General features: G+C 43.5%; 1 protein-coding gene across 2 annotated transcripts in view; it reads left to right on the top strand.

Annotated features, from left to right (window-relative positions):
- The window catches only part of map1ab (microtubule-associated protein 1Ab), a 96,313-nt gene that overhangs the window by 70,715 nt on the left and 8,383 nt on the right, over positions 1 to 17,215 (top strand). For both annotated transcript variants that reach the window (XM_026175173.2, XM_080303794.1), the window contains 3 exons: positions 736 to 818; positions 3,317 to 3,454; positions 5,312 to 17,075. In XM_026175173.2, coding sequence (XP_026030958.2) covers positions 736 to 818; positions 3,317 to 3,454; positions 5,312 to 17,075 — 11,985 coding nt within the window. The remainder of the gene's footprint in view (positions 1 to 735; positions 819 to 3,316; positions 3,455 to 5,311; positions 17,076 to 17,215) is intronic.

Genomic DNA, 17,215 nt, shown 5'->3' with positions numbered 1-17,215 from the left:
TTTTCAATTTTCTTGCGTTTCGCTTGTTTTATGTCCTCTATGTATAAGTGCGTTAGTGTTTACTTTCAATCCATGTCCAAATACTGTTTCTATTCAGTCAAAAAAATAGAGAAAAATGATGTCCAATTTACGGACATTGTTCCCAAGTTCTGTAATGCACTGTATAAAATGGTGTTAGCCATCCTAGCGCAACTTGCATACAGCAAGCTTATGACCCAGCAGTTCCCTTTAATCGAGAACTTTGCAGAAAAAAGGGGAGAACTCCCTTTTAATGGGAATAAACCTCCAGCAAAACCAGCCTGAGGGAGGGGAGCCATCTCCCTCACCAGGTTGTGGTGAGGAGAGAACGAAGGGAGGAAAGACGAGCGCAGAGAAACAACGAATAAAATCTTGAGGCTTTAATTTTAAACTTCACCCAACAGACATTTGTGACCTCTTTCTTATTCCAACTTTTGCTCTTGCATTGATGCACAAGTGGGTTGCCTGTCTCTATAAAGGGACTGCCCCACATATAGTGGAGAATGCAGTACAGTAAATCTCTCTGACTCAAAGAGGTTTTCCAGATCAGGTCTGGATGCAATCCAAACAGGATGTCTTCAAACCAGATGGCTGAATGTCTGCCAGCAGTTTCGATCAAGTCGTTTACCTCATTCGACCTTTCGGGCCTCCATAACCTTTCTTCAGATTTGTTACATTAAAAAAATTTTTTAAAAGGTTTTCCATCTTCTCTTTCAGGACAAAGGACTCTCCACCACAGGAGTGATGTCTTAGAGACCGTAGTGCTCGTCAACCCTTCAGAAGGCACTGTTTTATCAGAGGTAAGAGCAGCATGTTCTGAATTGCTGTTCTTTGCTGGTTTACGTTTATTGATGTGAGAAAAGGAGATGCTTATAGTGAGTTCATCTGTGTTTAGCAGTCCTATTTTACCTAATTATTTTACCTAACTTTCCTTTATAACTATGGGGGGGTGGCTGTAGCTCAGGTGGCAGAGCAGGTCAGCCACTAATCAGAAGGTCGGTGGTTTGATCCCAGGCTGCCTCCTGGCTGCATGTCAAATATCCTTAGGCAAGATACTAACCTAAGCCTACTGGTGGCGCCAGTGTCCGGCAGCCTCGCCTCTGTCAGTGCACCCCAGGGCAGCTATGGCTACTGTTACGATTCGATGTTGTCAGTGTTTTGTTTTAGGCATGACTGTTATGTGTTTCCTGTTTTACTTTGAAGGTCTGTCTTATCTCAGTGTGTTCAGTTTACGCTTCCTTGTCTCGTCAGTTCTGATTTGCCGCAGCTGTGTTTCCCTCCTGTTGTCCATTCCCTGATTGCTCCCTCTATGTATTTAAGCCCTGTGTTTCAGTTTGTCATGGTTGTGATTTCCCCCTGTGTTGTAAATAGTTTGTTGTATATAGATGTAAATAGTTGTCTATACTGTTTTTACTCGGAAGCTGTAGGGGTGAGAAGCCATTTTTCTTTGGGAACCTTTTCTCCTGTTTTTGGTTAGGGAGGCAGGTAAGACACCTGTAATTTTTGTTTGGGGTTTTCTGTGAAGGTAAGCCAGCTGCATTTAATTTCTAGGGTTTTTGTTTGTTGTTTTGGCCATGCTCACCCTGATGCCTGCTACCTTTTGGGACTCAATAAACTGACTGGCTGTTGTGAAATCCATGGTAGCTGTTTTTTGTTGGTTCATCCTCCTTAAGAGCAGGGAGTGGGGGGGCATTTTTCCTTATTTTTATTTTCCTTATGTCGCATGCCGGTTCCCTGGGCTGGGGTGTAACATAAATGGGGTCTCGTCCATTCGCTGGAGGGTCCGAGGGAGGGACCGCTTCAGCCTTCGTCTGTCTTCGCTGAAGGGTCCGAGGGGCCTGTCCGGCCTTCGTCCGTCTTCGCTGGGGCAAATCAGAACTGACGAGACAACGAAGCGTAATCTGAACACACTGAGATAAGACAGACCTTCAAAGTAAAACAGGAAACGCATAACAGTCACGCCTAAAACAAAACACTGACAACATCGAATCGTAACACTACAATGTAGCTTGCTATCGCCAGTGTGTGAATGGGTGAATGACTGAATGTAGTGTGAAGCGCTTTGGGGTCCTTAGGGACTAGAAAAGCGCTATACAAATGCAGGCCATTTACCATTTTATGGAAAACCTCTTTGAGGATAATGACATTCATGAACTTTTTAACTTCTTCTGGTTTAGGTTTTAGCTGTTACTATTCCTTCCATAGTTTATCAGAACCATAGGTGATGTAAAATATGGATGTACCCACTGTGATTTCACCGACTAGTTTGGCTGCCCCATGTTTTTGGAGGCAGAAGTTACTATATATGGACGAGAAGATGAAGCCCTAAGCTACCAGCCAGTGCAAGCAAACTTAGTTAGCAGTCAGCATCTATGAAGCCACATTATTTGTCTGATAACTCCATTAAAAGGGCTCCAAAAATGCACAAAACAGAGTTCCAGTTCAGCGACACCATTTAGCAGAGATGACGCTTAGCAGACACACAATCAGCGATATTTGCATTTGTGCTTGTTCTGCTGACACGTGTCAATATAACCACTCCCCTTACTCCGCTTAAAAAAAATTTCAACCTTGCCAGTTTTTTATTGCAGTAAAGTCGGACATTTTAACATGGGAGTCTTTGGGGATTAGCTATGTTCTGGAACCAGCGTCACATTTTGTTTTCAGCTCCAGAGGTTTCTGCTTTCATTGTGCTCAGATGGTTTTCAGACATGTTTGAGCAGATGTATGTTAACAACTATGTTGAAATTAAACTATGCTAACAGATGGAGATTGTTTTCTTCTTAAAAGTCCTCTTTTAAATGGCAGACCTTTCCACAGATGTTAAGCCATATTACATGTTTACCCAAATGTAGTGTGGAATTGGCGAGGTTATGACTGCTTTAGAGTTCCCAATTGGTAGAATAAGTACAAAGGTTCTGGGGCAAAGCTAAAGCATAGTGGTGAGGCCACGAATACACTTAATTCAAATTCTTTATTCCATGTCATTTTCCTCAGTTACGTTCATCTCTTTATTGCACACAAATTTGAGTTGTTTCTATGACTTTCTATGACACAAAATAAATTATTTCAGTTGCTTAAATCAAGTATTCGGCATTATCTTTTTGTCCCTTTTGAAAGGAAAGAAGCGTGAAAAAAATCAGGCCATTAATGTTTAATCTTGTTAACCTTGACACAGTTTAAGTGAATCTTTATTTATCACTAATTCAGGTATTTCTCTATCTATCTTGGCTGTGTTGGCTCCCCTTTAACTGTCCTCTGTCCCTCTCTGTCCTTTGTTCCTCTGTGTGTGTCCCAGATCCAGTCTTTAGTCACAGACTCAGCAGGACACAAGCTTCTGGTCTTGAGTGGGCAGAGCTCAGATCACGGTGCCCTCCTCCTTCAAACTGGTGTTTTCACCTCCCAGACCTTTTCACGTGTCTTTACTGATCCTGGGGTAAGCCATCTACTGTTCTTTGGTAATAATGAAACGAATAACAACATTCAGATTTTGCATTCACAGTTATGTGTGTGGTTAAAAACTGTTTACTCTCAAAGGACAAATGCAAATTTTTATCAGTTGTAAAATGACTACAAAGACAAACAATATGTATAACTGTATATTTCACAAAAGATGATGAGAATTGAAAGTATTCCTGTCCCAACTTTCTAAACGTTCAGTTTTTAAAAAAGATCAAAGCTCGCAAAATAAAATTAAACAAATAAATATGTTAATTAAGTGAGATAGAAGGGTGTTGCACAGAGTTCAGAGAGGAGTTCAGACAGGCTCTGGGTAGTAGGGACGAGTTACCAGATGACTGGGAAAACACAGCTGTAGAGGTGAAGAAGGTGTTTGTGTATGATCTTCTGGACAGAGGAAGAAGACTTGGTGGTGGAATGAGGAAGTAAGTTAAAGGAAAAGATTAGCAAAAAAACAAAATAAAGTCGGATAGTTAGGGAGATGAAGAAAGTAGTGAGACTAGGTGTAAAGAAGTGACAAAAAGAAAGGCTTGTAGTGAGTTGTATGTTAGGCTGTACAGTAAGGAAGAGGAAAAGGATGTGCAGCAAGTTAGGGTGATGGAGACAGAAGGACTAGAGGTCTAGTGAAAGCAGACGATAGGGTGCCAAGAGAAGAACTGTGGTACTGGATGGGTGGAAACGAGTGTCAGGGGTGATTTGTGACAGACGGATAGCAGCAAGAGTGAGAGGGGAGGTTTATTGAGATGATAGTGGGACCTGCTATGAAGCATGGTGTGGAGATGGTGACACTGAAGAAAAGACAGGAGGCCAAGCTGGATGTGGCAGTTGAAAATCTTAAGATATTCATTGGGTAGTACCTGGATGAACAAGATTAGAAATGAGAGAGACGTTTCAGATTGAGCGGCTTGGAGACAAAGTTAGAGACACAAGGCTGCGGTAATTTGGACATGTGCAGACAAAGGATGTTGAAGATGAAGTTTACAGGTAGAAGGAAAAGAGGAAGACCTTAGAGCTTCATGGATGTAATGAAGGAGGACATGCAGTGTGACAGGACACCCGTAAAGGGAACAGCCGAAAGAAGAGGAAGAAGAAATAAGTCAATCGATTATTAAATAAAAAGCACTATAAATAAATAAAGTCGTCTATTAATTTATATTTAAAAAATCTGTATAATTTACTTCTATATTTATTTGCCTTTGTTTTATCATAAGTTCACTTTAATTATAAAATACTTTATAATTAATTTGTTTGCTAATTATTTACCCTTCACTTTGTTTCCTGTTTGCTTCCTTAGATGTTTATTTATTTCTTTTTACACTTTTTGCATTTCTGCATTATGGAAATGAGGGCTTGTCATTCAAAGTGTGCCATGGTGTCACCTTTGTTGATCAATGCCAGGCTCACAGCAGAAATGACTTCCTTTAGTCGGGAGATTGCTGAAGAGCTGCGGCGCTTAGCTAATCTAGCTGAAAATAGTGCAGTCAGTCAGGACTATTTACTTTTTCGTGTGGATGCTCTGACTTACCGTCTGTTTCAATTAGCAGCATACATGCACACACAGCTGAACCTTCAGTTTTAAATAATTTTAAGCAAGTCATTGTCTAAGCATCTCATTACAACACAAAAATAATACAAAATCAAATTAAAAACTGAAATCCCCAATTGCCTATTTTTATTTTCTGTATTATTTATTTATTTATTTATTTAGGCAGTTTTGGTGGTTCGTTTAGTTGAAATATCATTTTTGTCATTTCTTCCCTTGACATAAGAGTTTATGTTGTTTCTATGCGTATGATCACTGACTCAGACATGTCTGGGTGTGCCTTTCTTGCAGGTCAGTGAATTGCTGGGCACATCAGCCCCCAAGCAGCAGGCTACACTTACTGTGTCCTGCCGCGGGGAGGTGGGCTGGAGCTCCCTGGGACAGCAGCAGACCCTGCGGGAGTTCTTTGAATACAAACTAAACCCTGAACCTGTTCTGCCCAAGATGGAGGGTGTCACAGAGTTCACAGAGTACGTCTCTGAAACCGTCGATGTCCCTTCACCTTTTGACCTCCTGGAGCCTCCCACTTCTGGAGGCTTCCTGAAACTTTCCAAGCCATGCTGCTACATCTTTCCGGGCGGAAGAGGAGACTCTGCTCTCTTTGCTGTGAATGGCTTCAACATCTTAGTGGATGGAGGCTCCGATCGAAAGTCCTGCTTCTGGAAGCTGGTCCGCCACTTAGACCGCATCGACTCAATACTCCTCACACACATCGGCGCTGACAATCTCCCGGGCATCAATGGGCTTCTTCAAAGGAAGATAGCAGAACAGGAAGAGGAGCAGTCACAAGGCTCCACCAACTATAGTGACTGGATGAAGAACCTGATTTCTCCTGAACTAGGTGTTGTGTTCTTCAACGTGCCAGAGAAGCTTCGCATGCCAGAATCTAATCTTAAAGTGAAACGTAGCATCGAAGAGGCCTCGCTTACTTTGCAGTACCTTAACAAACTCGGCGTCAAGCCGGAGCCTCTCTTTCGAGTTGTCAGCAACACCATTGAGCCCATTACACTTTTCCACAAGATGGGAGTGGGCCGGTTAGACATGTACATTCTCAACCCCGTCAAAGACAGTAAAGAGATGCAATTTTTAATGCAGAAGTGGGCTGGCAACAGCAAGGCCAAAACTGGCATTGTGCTGCCCAACGGGAAAGAAGGAGAAATATCTGTGCCCTACCTGACTTCAGTCACAGCCTTAGTTGTATGGCTTCCTGCCAGCCCTACAGAAAAGATTGTTAGGGTGCTGTTCCCCGGGAATGCGCCACAAAACAAGATCCTAGAGGGCCTTGAAAAATTAAAGCACCTTGACTTCTTGCGCTATCCTGTTGCCACACAAAAGGACATTGCCTCAGGAGCTCCTCCCTCTGTTATAAAACAAACCAAGTTAAAACAAAGAACGGATAGCAAAGAGAGTCTCAAATCCTCTCCGAAGACCACTGCAAAGGCCCCAAAGAAAGAAGTCGAGGGGCAGGATGATGTGTCAGCCACCACAGAGGCAAAGAGTGACTCTGTGAAAGAAAACATATCAGAGAAAAAAGAGGAGAAAAAGCCCACTAAGACTATAAAATCTAAAACTGAAGTGCCAGAGAAGAAAAAAATCATGAAAGAAAAATCACTGAAAAAACATTCCAAGGAAAGAGTGTCAAAGATGGATGAGAAAAAGGACAAGGAAAAAAAGGAGATCAAGAAAGTGAAGAAGGATGACTCTGCCAAAAAAGATGACAAGAAGGATGCAAAGTTCAAGGATGACAAGAAGAAGGACTCATCCAAACCTGAGCTAAGAAAAATTACTAAGCCTGACCTGAAACCACTTACACCAGAGGTAAGGAAGACATTACATAAAGCTAAAGTGTCAAGTAAAGCCAAAACTGGCAAAAGCAAAACGGTGAAGGTTGAACCCGCTGAACCCAAAGCAGAGGAGTCCAAACCTGAAGTTATACAACCTGAACCGGTAGAAAATGGAGCTGTTGAGGGAACATCTGTTCCCTCCACACCTGAAGACCTCACCAAGGAGTTTGAAGAACTTAAAAAGACTCAAGTTAAAACGGTTTCAGCAGAGCTGGTGGACAGCAATAAGGTCTCTTCTGAGCCGCAAGCAGGAACGGAAGAGAAAAGAAAACACGAAGAAGTGTCTGAAATCCCACCTGGAACAAAGTCCCCTGAAAAGGAAGCACCAGCCGCAGAACTCAAAGCTGAAGCTAAAGACGAAGACAAGGAAGTGACTCAGGAGCGAGAACTAGAAGACGCTCAAAGGTTTGAAGATGAGGGAGCACAAACTCAGGATGAGGATGAGGAAGAAGAGGAAGAGCCCCCAGCTGCTGTAAAGAAAATACAGGAGGAGGTGGAAGAAGACATGGGAATAGGAGAGGAGGAAGATGAGGCAAAATGGAAGGAGGCAAAAGATGAAGCATTTGATAGAAAACACGAGCTAGAGGAAATGGAGAAGTCAGAAACTCTCTTAGCCAAGGTTGTGACTAAAGAGGAGCAACAGATGATTCCATCAAGGGAAGAGGAGGAGGCAGTGGAGAAGGCTGAACTGGAGGAGGTGGAAGATTTAGATGTAATAGCTGATGAAGAGATCAAACCTGAACATATGGATGAAAGCAAAACCACAGAAATTCTGACTGAGGTCAAAGTGGAAGAAGAAGAAGAAGAAGAGGAGGAAGGCTACCTATCACATGTTGGAGGGGCTACTGCTCCTATAACCTCAGTAGCTCAAGGTGCTGCTGCAGCTGAACCCATGTCCTACATCCAAGATGAAACTATTCCTGGTTACTCTGAAACAGAACAGACTATCTCTGATGAGGAGATTCACGAGGAGGCAGAGGAGAGAATACCACATCTTCAGTATGACGTCGGTGCCTACGACATCTCTGTTCCAGATCAGACGGGTTCATTTGTAAACATCCACGGCATGAGGGAGATACAAGCTGCAGCCATGACAGAGAAAGGTTTTATTCCAGGTGTGCAAGAGCAAGTATCGGTGTTCACCAACATCATCACTGCTCCTCTGGCAGAAGAAGAGCATGTATCTTCTGCAACATCCATAACAGAGTACGACAAAATATCCTCCTTTCCTACATCTATCGCTGAAGATCAGTCGGTGGCATCCGTTGCAGCACCTCAATCTGAAGAGCCGCCTAAAACTCCAGGTCCCCTGTCCACTCCGCCTGACTCTACTCAAGGCAAAGAGCAGCCACTTTCTGCAGGAACTCTTTCACCACCTTCTTTGGAAGAAGACAAACAGTCCAAGTCTCCATCTGATGATCTACAACTTCCTGTTGCAGAAGTGCAAATGGCAGCTAAGGTTGTAGATACTCAGGAAGAGGAGGAGGAGGAGGAGGAGGAGGAGGAAGAAGACCAAACTCCTAATGTTGAAATTTCACTTGAAAAACTCCAAGAGGGCTACGCTTCAACCCAATTGTTGCAGGGTAAAGAGAAAGACATTGAAAAAGTTGCTAGCTCGGGGTCACCTGAAAAGTCTCTACAAGACCTCAAACCTGACCATCTACCAGTTGAAGAGGAAAATATTGACGCAGTTACACCTAAAGACATTTCATCTGTTGTGCCTACTAGACCTTTCGGATCCGACTCAGTGACTTCAGAGAGCGAAGAGCGTTGCTTCAGTCCAGATGATGTCACTGTGAAAATGGCCTCTCCTCCGCAGTCTGGACCCTCAAGCGCAGCTCACTCTCCACTTCGTCAGTCACCAGTGGAAGACAAGATGAAGCTCCCTGATTTGGAGCTGCAAAAGCAAGAGGAATTTGGCGATATAGTGACCACAACTGAGGACAAAAAAGGCGCAAAAGATGATGCAAAAACTGAGACAGAGGTTGATCAACAGAAAGCAGATCAGCATGAAGTAGAATCTGCAAAATCTTTGGACAAATTATCTGAAAAAGACATGAAAGAGGCTCCAGTGATCAAAGACCAAGAAAAAGACGCTTCATTCGCGCCAAAAGATGAAGGAAAACAGGCAGAAACTTTACCTGTTGTTGCACAACCTGTAACAGATGTACAACTACCAGTTTTAGGGAGCAATTCACTGGAATCTGACGACAGGCTCACAGAGAAAGAACCTAAAGTGCCTGAAACAGGTAAATTTCCAGACAGGGAGAGTCGTTTCCTGGACGATGATGATGATGATAACAAGAAAGATGATGACGATCATGATGATAAACCTGCAGTTAAAACCATCAAGGCAGAATGGGAAATGGAAAATGACGATACTTTACATGCTGAACAAATCAAGGAAGAACAGAAGCAGGAATCTGTCATTCAAGAAGACATTTCAGCCATTAAATCTGTCACAGATGAGAACACACAGAAAGAGGCAGTGATAGATGATACTTCTGATGCTAGACCTGTCAAAGAGGAAGTGGCTAAGGACACATTGACTGTTGATATTAAAGATGAATACAAGGAGCCAGAAAAAGACTACACCCCAGTGGCCCAAGAAGTAGAGGTAGAAACTGATGCTCCTGAGGACAAAAAACTTACAGATGAACAGAAACAGAAAGACGAAACACAAAAAGATGATTTTGACCTCAAAACCACAGGTGAGGTTAAGGAGACACAGGTTAAAAAGGAGGATGTGTCTGATAGCAAGATTTTGATGGAGGAGAAGGAAGAGACAGAAAAGAGTGACACCCTTCATAGTAGCACTTTTAAGATTCAAGAAAAAGAAGTCAAAGAAATCCACCTTTCAGATATCAAGCCTGAGAAGGAAGACATGGGGAAAGAGGGAAAGGAAGAAGATCTCCCTTTCATGGAGAAGAAAAAGGAGACTGAAACATTAGATACTAGTCAAGTCTTCAAAGATAATAAAGAGGAAAAAGAGATGGATAAGATAGATTCTTCTGCTGCCAAGCCCTTTACTGTTGAGCAGAAAGAGGAGAAAAAAGAGATTTTTGACATTACTGTTCCTAAAGTCAGCAAAGAAGAAGACAGTATTAGCAAAAAAGATGAATCAGCCATTACTATAAAAGAAGAAAAGGGGCAAGAGATTAGTATGGATATTACACCAAGCCTTACCAAGTCAGAAGAAAAGGATGCAACAGTGTGTAAAGATGACTCTGTGGCTAAACCAGCCACAGAAAAGCTAGAGAAGGACAAAAAAGAGAGTGATGACACCACAGCTCCCAGGGAACTGGCTAAAGATATAACAACAAACATGGACGACGCTTACATCTTCACACCCACTGTAGAAGAGGAGAAGAAGGAGGGCATATGTAAAGATGAGACTCCTCCTGCTATTAAACCTACCTTGGCAGAAGAAAAAGATAAACTTACAAGCATAGATGAAATTTCTGGTGTTAAACCAGCAGGTGAAGAAGAAAAGCAACAAGAGGAAAGTAAAGATGCTGCCACCATTAAACTTACCGAGATGGAAAAAGATCACCTGACCGTATCTAAAGTCGATAGTTTCTCAGCTACACCAACTGAAGCAGACACAGAGAAAACACTTCAGACCGTCGAACCGGTTGTAGAAGAAGAAAAGGAACAAGTATTGAGTAAAGACGTAACTCCTTCTGCCATACCCGCCAAGATGGAGGAAGAGGATGCAATGATGAGCAAAGAGATTCCTCCTGTCAAAACAAGCACAGAAATTGTTGTAGCTGGTGCTACACCAGCAGCGCAGGACGAAAAAGACAGAGAAAATGGTAAAGATATTTGTGCTGTGGAATCAGCCACAGAAGAAGGAAAAAGGAAGACGACACGTGAGGAGGAAATGCTGACTGTCAAACTGTCCAAGGAAGAAGAGACAATCCAGGATCATAGTGTTGCTATCGAACCCACCAAGAAAGAAGAAAAAGATACAGACGCTATTAAAGATGTAATTTCTGATGCAAAACCCTCCATAGTGCAGGAAACCAAAGACACAGCTGGTGTCAAGTCCCTCACAGACGAGGTAAAGGAGGCTGAACTTAGAGATGCTCCATCAGATGTAAAACTCATCCAGGAAGAGGCAAAAGAAATACCAAAGGAGGAAACTTGTGATAAAGATATTAAAAAAGAGGATGAACAGATTATTTCTGAAGGGGCACCCATAAAGGAGATGAAGGAAAAAGACACTGATGATACCAACTTTCAACCCACTGAGGATGACAAAGTTGTGGAAAAAAGTGACATTTCTGAGAAACAAAAAATAAAGCAGGAGCCTAAAGAGCAGGAGAAGAGTGATACTGATGACCACAAAGCTATTTTGGAAGATTTGAAGGATAAAGAAACTGTTAAGGGTGATGCAACAAAAGAGAAAGAAGCCGACACCACTGACGAGCAACCCACAGATGCAAAAAAAACAGAACCATCTAAAGTTGAAACCATTAAGGATGAAACAATCGATACGGTCAAACATCACATTTGTGATGCAGAATCTATCAAACAGGAACCGGAGAAGGAGGTGTACACTCCAACAGTTTCTAAAGAAGAGAAGGAAATAAAAGATGATTCCCCTCTTGAGCCAGAATCTAGGAAAGATGATGGAAAACTAGTAGGTCTTTCACAGACCCAGCCCTTGGAAGAGGAGAAGACTAAGAAAGATGATGTTTTTGATATTAGTGATAAACATGGAGTGACCTCTGATAAGCTTCCTGAAGCAGATAAGAAGGATATTTTTGGAGCTGCATCAGTCGAAAAACAACCAGACTCTTTGGCAGCAACGTCAGTAAAAGATGACGTTTGTAAATCTCCTGACCAAATTTTAAAGGATACAAAAGAAAAAGATATAGAATCAGGGGTCATTATTGGTGTTGAAGACAAGATGGGAAAAGAAAAAGATGATACACATGTTGCGGAACTGAGCAAAGAACAGAAAATGGAAAAAGAGCAAGAAAAAGAATACACATACGAATCTGAAGGCATCACAGAAGAAAAGAAAGAGACAGCAGAGGACGAAACGATGATTAAAGAAAAGGATTCTGCCAGCGTAAAGACCGATGAGCTCTCAGAGAAGGAAAAACAAGATGTCTCTGATGCAGACCACACCAAAGAGGAGAAATGGGAGAAAGAGGAATTACAGGAGAAGGACATGGACAAAACCATTAAGCAACCTGCTCTGGTGCTCTCTGGAGAGGAAGTATCGGCATCCAAGTTAGAGTACAAACCTGCATTTGTGGTTCAGTCATCTGATGAAGACAGAGAAGATGAAGAGGATGAAGACATTTGTATGGGAGGAGCAGGTTCCAGACCTTTGTCAGTGGAGCCTAGAAAATCTGACCATGACATCTCTTCTGCAGGTTTGCCTTTAACCCAAACGGTACAGATGGGTGATCAAACAAAATCACCTACATCTCAACAGCCCACAGTGATTATACCTACACTTACAATGCAGGAACCCTCTATGGATGAGGACTTCAAAGAGTTTGGGAAAGAGGAGTCCATGCTTTTCCTTGAAGCAGACAAAAATATTGCAAAAATAGAAGCTACACCTGCACCACTCGCCAAGCCCGAGCCATCCTTTGATATTCCCACATCAAAGGAGACAACCTCTGCCAAAACAGAACCAGTGTCAGACTCATCTGAGAAAAAGCCAGCACTGTCAGCAATATCAAGCACAGACAGCCAACCTATGAGCTACACACTTTCAAGTACTGAAAGCCAATCTAGCGTGGAGGAAATGCCACATCAAGAGAAACAGATGCCAGCTGAGGTGAGCTCAGGAATCCAGAGTGCTCCAGAGAAGACAAAACTGGATGAGAAACCAGTAAAAGAAACAGAGAGAGAGATGGAAGGAGAACGAGAGGTGGCGTCTCCGGGATTATCACAACCTTGTTCGTATTTTATGCTGGACAAAGATTCTGAACATGTCAGACGCACGGCTGGCCCAGCAAAAGTGGAAAGTGAAAAACTGAGCACAGAGGAGACTGTCAGTGGAAGGCTTGAAGACGAGAAGCACAGCTTTGGCGCCTCTAAGTACGATCCATATGAAAAACCTATTCCAGGAGATCACGATTTGGACTCACAAGAAGTTTCTCTTGGTTTTGATCATGCTTCTGACATCTGTATTGATGATAACAGAAGATCAAGCCAGGCGGAAGCTGGAGGAGCCATGTTCCTCCTGGATGAGCAGTACAAAGAAGAACCTCTCTCATTCAGCAGAGTCGACTACAGCCCAGTTTCCCTCACAGAGAGCGAGCGAAGCAGCCACCACAGTCGAAGTGACTCCCCAAGATATGAAGACCGTGAGAAAGGCCAAGAGGAAGAGAGTGAGAGAGAAGAAAGGGCAGACACACCATATGTTGACAAAAGCTTTTCAGCTTTAGAGGTTCAAGACAACAAAATGTCTCAAGCTGCTGAGGCCTATTCTTTCACTCCAAAAGAAGACAAACCAGAGAGGTCAGAAAAAGAGAAAGATGACATAAAGGAAGGTGCTGCAGCAGCCTTTCAAACACAGGCACCAGTAGAAAGTGATTTAGAGTCCAGCAGTGCTGCTCTTCAATCAGCAGGCGTAAGACAAGAAATACCCTCTCCCTCATGGAGCCAGACAGATCTTGGTGAACAAGCATCAGGTACTGCTTCACCTTTTGGAGAATTCAGAGAAAAGGAAGCAACAGAAAAAGACAAAGAAAAATCTGAGGAGTCACTCAAAGACAAAACTGACTCCTGCGACCATAGAGAGGGATCTCCATCTGGTCGGTACTCGCCTGCAGAAAAAGACATTTTACCTCAGCAGCCATCGGTGTTAGAGAGAGAGGATGCATCGAGTGATTCAAGGAGTCCCTCTTCGGCCACATTTATAGGACATGAAATTGATGATAATGTTTTGGCATCTGATTATAGCGAAGTTAGCAGTTCTGCTACATCTAAATCCTTAAGTTGTGCTGAAGGAAAAGAGAGCCTGATAGACAAAAGATTACTTGTTGAGGGAGAGGATTTTAACGTTGATGATGACGAAGATGAAGATGAGGATGAGGAGGAGGATGAAGAAGAGGAAGAGTCAAGTGACATAGATATGGAAAAAGGTGCGAGAGAACAGTCTGAGAAGGAAATGTGCAGACGTAGCTCTGGTGACAGTGCTGGGTTAGCAGAGGTAGAGGACTCAAATAAAAAGTCACAGGTCCCTGACTCAACTAAAGAGGAGACTGTATGTAAGATGACACCTGATGATGCCTCAGCTTTTAAAGCCGTGGATAAAGAAGTCCAGGATGTAAGTAAAAAAGCACCTGAACCAAAACCAATTAAAGAGGAGGCCACTGCTAGAGATACAAGCACATCCAAACCTCCTGAAGCAGCAAGTAAAGACGAAGGCAGAACAACTTCATCAACAGACACGTGTGCGCAGAAAATAGATGAAAGCTCTGTTGCTCCAACAGTTACACCCAAACATACTGAAGAAATAAAATTAGAGGATACTGACAAAAAGCATTTGTCCCCTGAGCCATCCACAAAGAGGAGGTTGTCGTCAGCAGAGGGTGTTTCTTCATCTGATGTACTAGAATCAAAAAAAGGAGTTGAAGATAAAGAGTCTCCATCACCAGAGTCAAGTCTTTCATCAAAGGAAACCTGTCATCCGACATCCACGAGTAGCTTAACTGGCAGCTCTTTGGCAACAGACCAAACTGATTCTATGTCAAAGCCTACGTCCAGTCCATCCTCACCGCTAACAGGTAGCTATGCTGATATTGGACATAGTAGGTATGAGAGTTACTACAGTGAAGAGAATGGAGTAGCATTGAAGGATGACAGGAAAGACACCCTTGTGCTCTCAGATGCCTCCCAGCAAAGTGAGGATAAGTATTTAAGCCAAAGAGATGTCCAAGAAGGAAGTCAAGATGTGAGGCGTACTTCTGGTATCACAGAAAAACACGAGGACTCTACCTCATCACCTTGCCCATACACAAGCTTAACATACTCCGCTTCGACGTACTCCTCAACATCGTACAGTTATTCATATTCAGGGTCTACCCATCTGAGCCAAAAGCTGGGAGGCAAAGATGAACCTTATAAATTATCAACCTCTGAAGTATCTTTGGCCAAAGAGGAACCATCAACTGCGGCAGCGTCAACAAGTTCCTGCTTTGGAGGGTTTCAAAGAGACGAGTACATGGAGGTAATGACAAAACCTGAAACAAAAGAGTCCTTGCCCAGTCAGTTTGCAGAGAGCAAACCATCATCTCCAGGCTTGTCTACTACTGCCAAGCAGCCAGAAGATCAAAGTAGTTCTGTAAAGCCAGATGCAAAATCTTCTACTGACAGCTTTCATATGCTTGAACCTGTGTTAAAAGCATCCACAACAGCACCATTTTTACAAACTACAGGAGACGTTAAGGAGAGTTCATCCACATCAGAAGCACGCTTTGATGTCTCTCCCCTCCAAAGGGCTGACTCTTCTGACAAACAGTCCCAAGAGAAGGAACCTGATACCCTTGAAATGGAGGATGGCACCCTACCGTGTCGTATCGAATGTCAAAAAATCCAAGTAGCTGAGCAAAAACAGACTTTCTCATTAATAACTGAATCATGTGTCGCACAGAGTACAACATCCTCTGAAGAAACAAAGACAGTCGCCATTACCTCTGCAACCGCTGTGTCTAAACCTGATGCAACGGTGGAAACAGCTCAACAGGCAGCATCGGTCACTCCGGTGAGTGACACTGACACTACCAAAACCTCATGTGCCGTAACAGACCTGCCCAAATCAGAAGAGGTGAAAGAGAAACAATCGCAGGTAAAAGAAGAAAAGAGTGCTGGGGATACTGCACCACTAAAGGATGATGCCAAGGTGTCAGAAAAAGAATCAAGTGAAAAAGATGAAAAGGCAGACAAAATGAAAGACACTGAATTCAAACAGGTAATAGAAGAAAAGAAACCAGAGGAAAAGAGCATTAAAGACATCACAGAGGAGAAAAAAGTAACTTGTGATCCCAAACTGAGTGAAAAGGTAGAAGATGGGAAACAAAGGGAGGCCGAAATAGCGGAGGAGAAAAGCTTATTGGAGATGCCGTCTGAGAGATTAGAGGTAAGGAGAAAGAGCAGTATATCTGATTGGGAGCTTCTACAAAGGCCGGACGACTTTCCAAGTGCCCCCCCTCCAGGTTATGGTGATGATGATGAGGAAGGAATGGAGTGGATGGCAAGTGCCCACAGTACCTCAAAAGACACGTACCACACAGAAACATCCAGCAAAGGAGATGTAAAGACTGATCGCCCTTCGGATTTGAACACTGGAGCAACTTCCTCCTCTGAATCCCCGCCAGGATACTCCTCCTGTGAATACAAACATCGCAAAGGCGAACTTTCTCCATCCTTCATCAACCCCAGCCCTCACCAGCTCTCCAGTGATGAGGGTGAAGTTGATTGTGGCAGTGGCCACTCCCAGGAAGGGGGTGAGGATGATCAAGAGCAGCACTCTGTGAAAAGGAGGTCACACAAGCAGAGGCGCCACCATGCTCAGAGTCACCATGGAGATGCCGGACAGGGACAAGGCCAGCTGCCTGGTGCAATGTCATCTGGTTTGGCTGTGACTTTAGCTGGTGAGGAGACACCACCGACATCAGTGAGCGAGTCATTGCCGTCACCGTCCGACTCTGATGTCCCTCCAGAAACTGAGGAGTGTCCATCAATAACGGCAGAGGGAAATCTGGACTCAGACGAAGATGCTGAGCATCTGCCGGTGGACAAATTATCTGGAGCTGGTGGTGGCCACCATCCTTCATCACCACGGTCATCTCAGAAGACTCACGATCCCCTTCCCGCTCCGATGAAGGACCCTCTACCCCACCCACCTCACCCAGATGTGTGCATGGTGGATCCAGAGGCTCTTCTCAATGATCACAGCAGTACAGAGAAAATTCTCAAGAAGGAGCACAAGACCACCAAGGGCCTGAGAAAGGGGAAACCCAAGTCAGCCTCTCCTGCTCGAAAGGGGGAAGTCAGGAAGAGGTCTTCTACTCCAGTGAAACAGTCTAAGGACTCTGCCTCGCCGCGATCAGCCTCCCTCAGGAGGAAGGACACAGACAGAAGCTCCAGGCTCATCAAAATGTCTGAAACCCATGGTTCAAGGAGCGAGATCCTCAACCCTGGGAAAGGCTTGGTCAATGGCATCAAGAGCAGTTCAGGTGAGGTTAATCATTAACATTCGGTAACACTAAGCTTTTGGAAAACCAAATTTAATCAGGAGAGCTGTTATTATCATTATTGCCCCTAGATATTTGACCTTCACTTTACTGTGTAATGCATATTCAGAAGGAGCACTTTA

The sequence above is a fragment of the Astatotilapia calliptera genome, chromosome 7 (assembly GCF_964374335.1).
Source record: "Astatotilapia calliptera chromosome 7, fAstCal68.1, whole genome shotgun sequence".
Lineage (NCBI taxonomy): Eukaryota > Metazoa > Chordata > Actinopteri > Cichliformes > Cichlidae > Astatotilapia > Astatotilapia calliptera.
The sequence above is the reverse complement of the archived record's forward strand: the minus strand, read 5'-3'. Positions and strand labels throughout refer to the sequence as shown.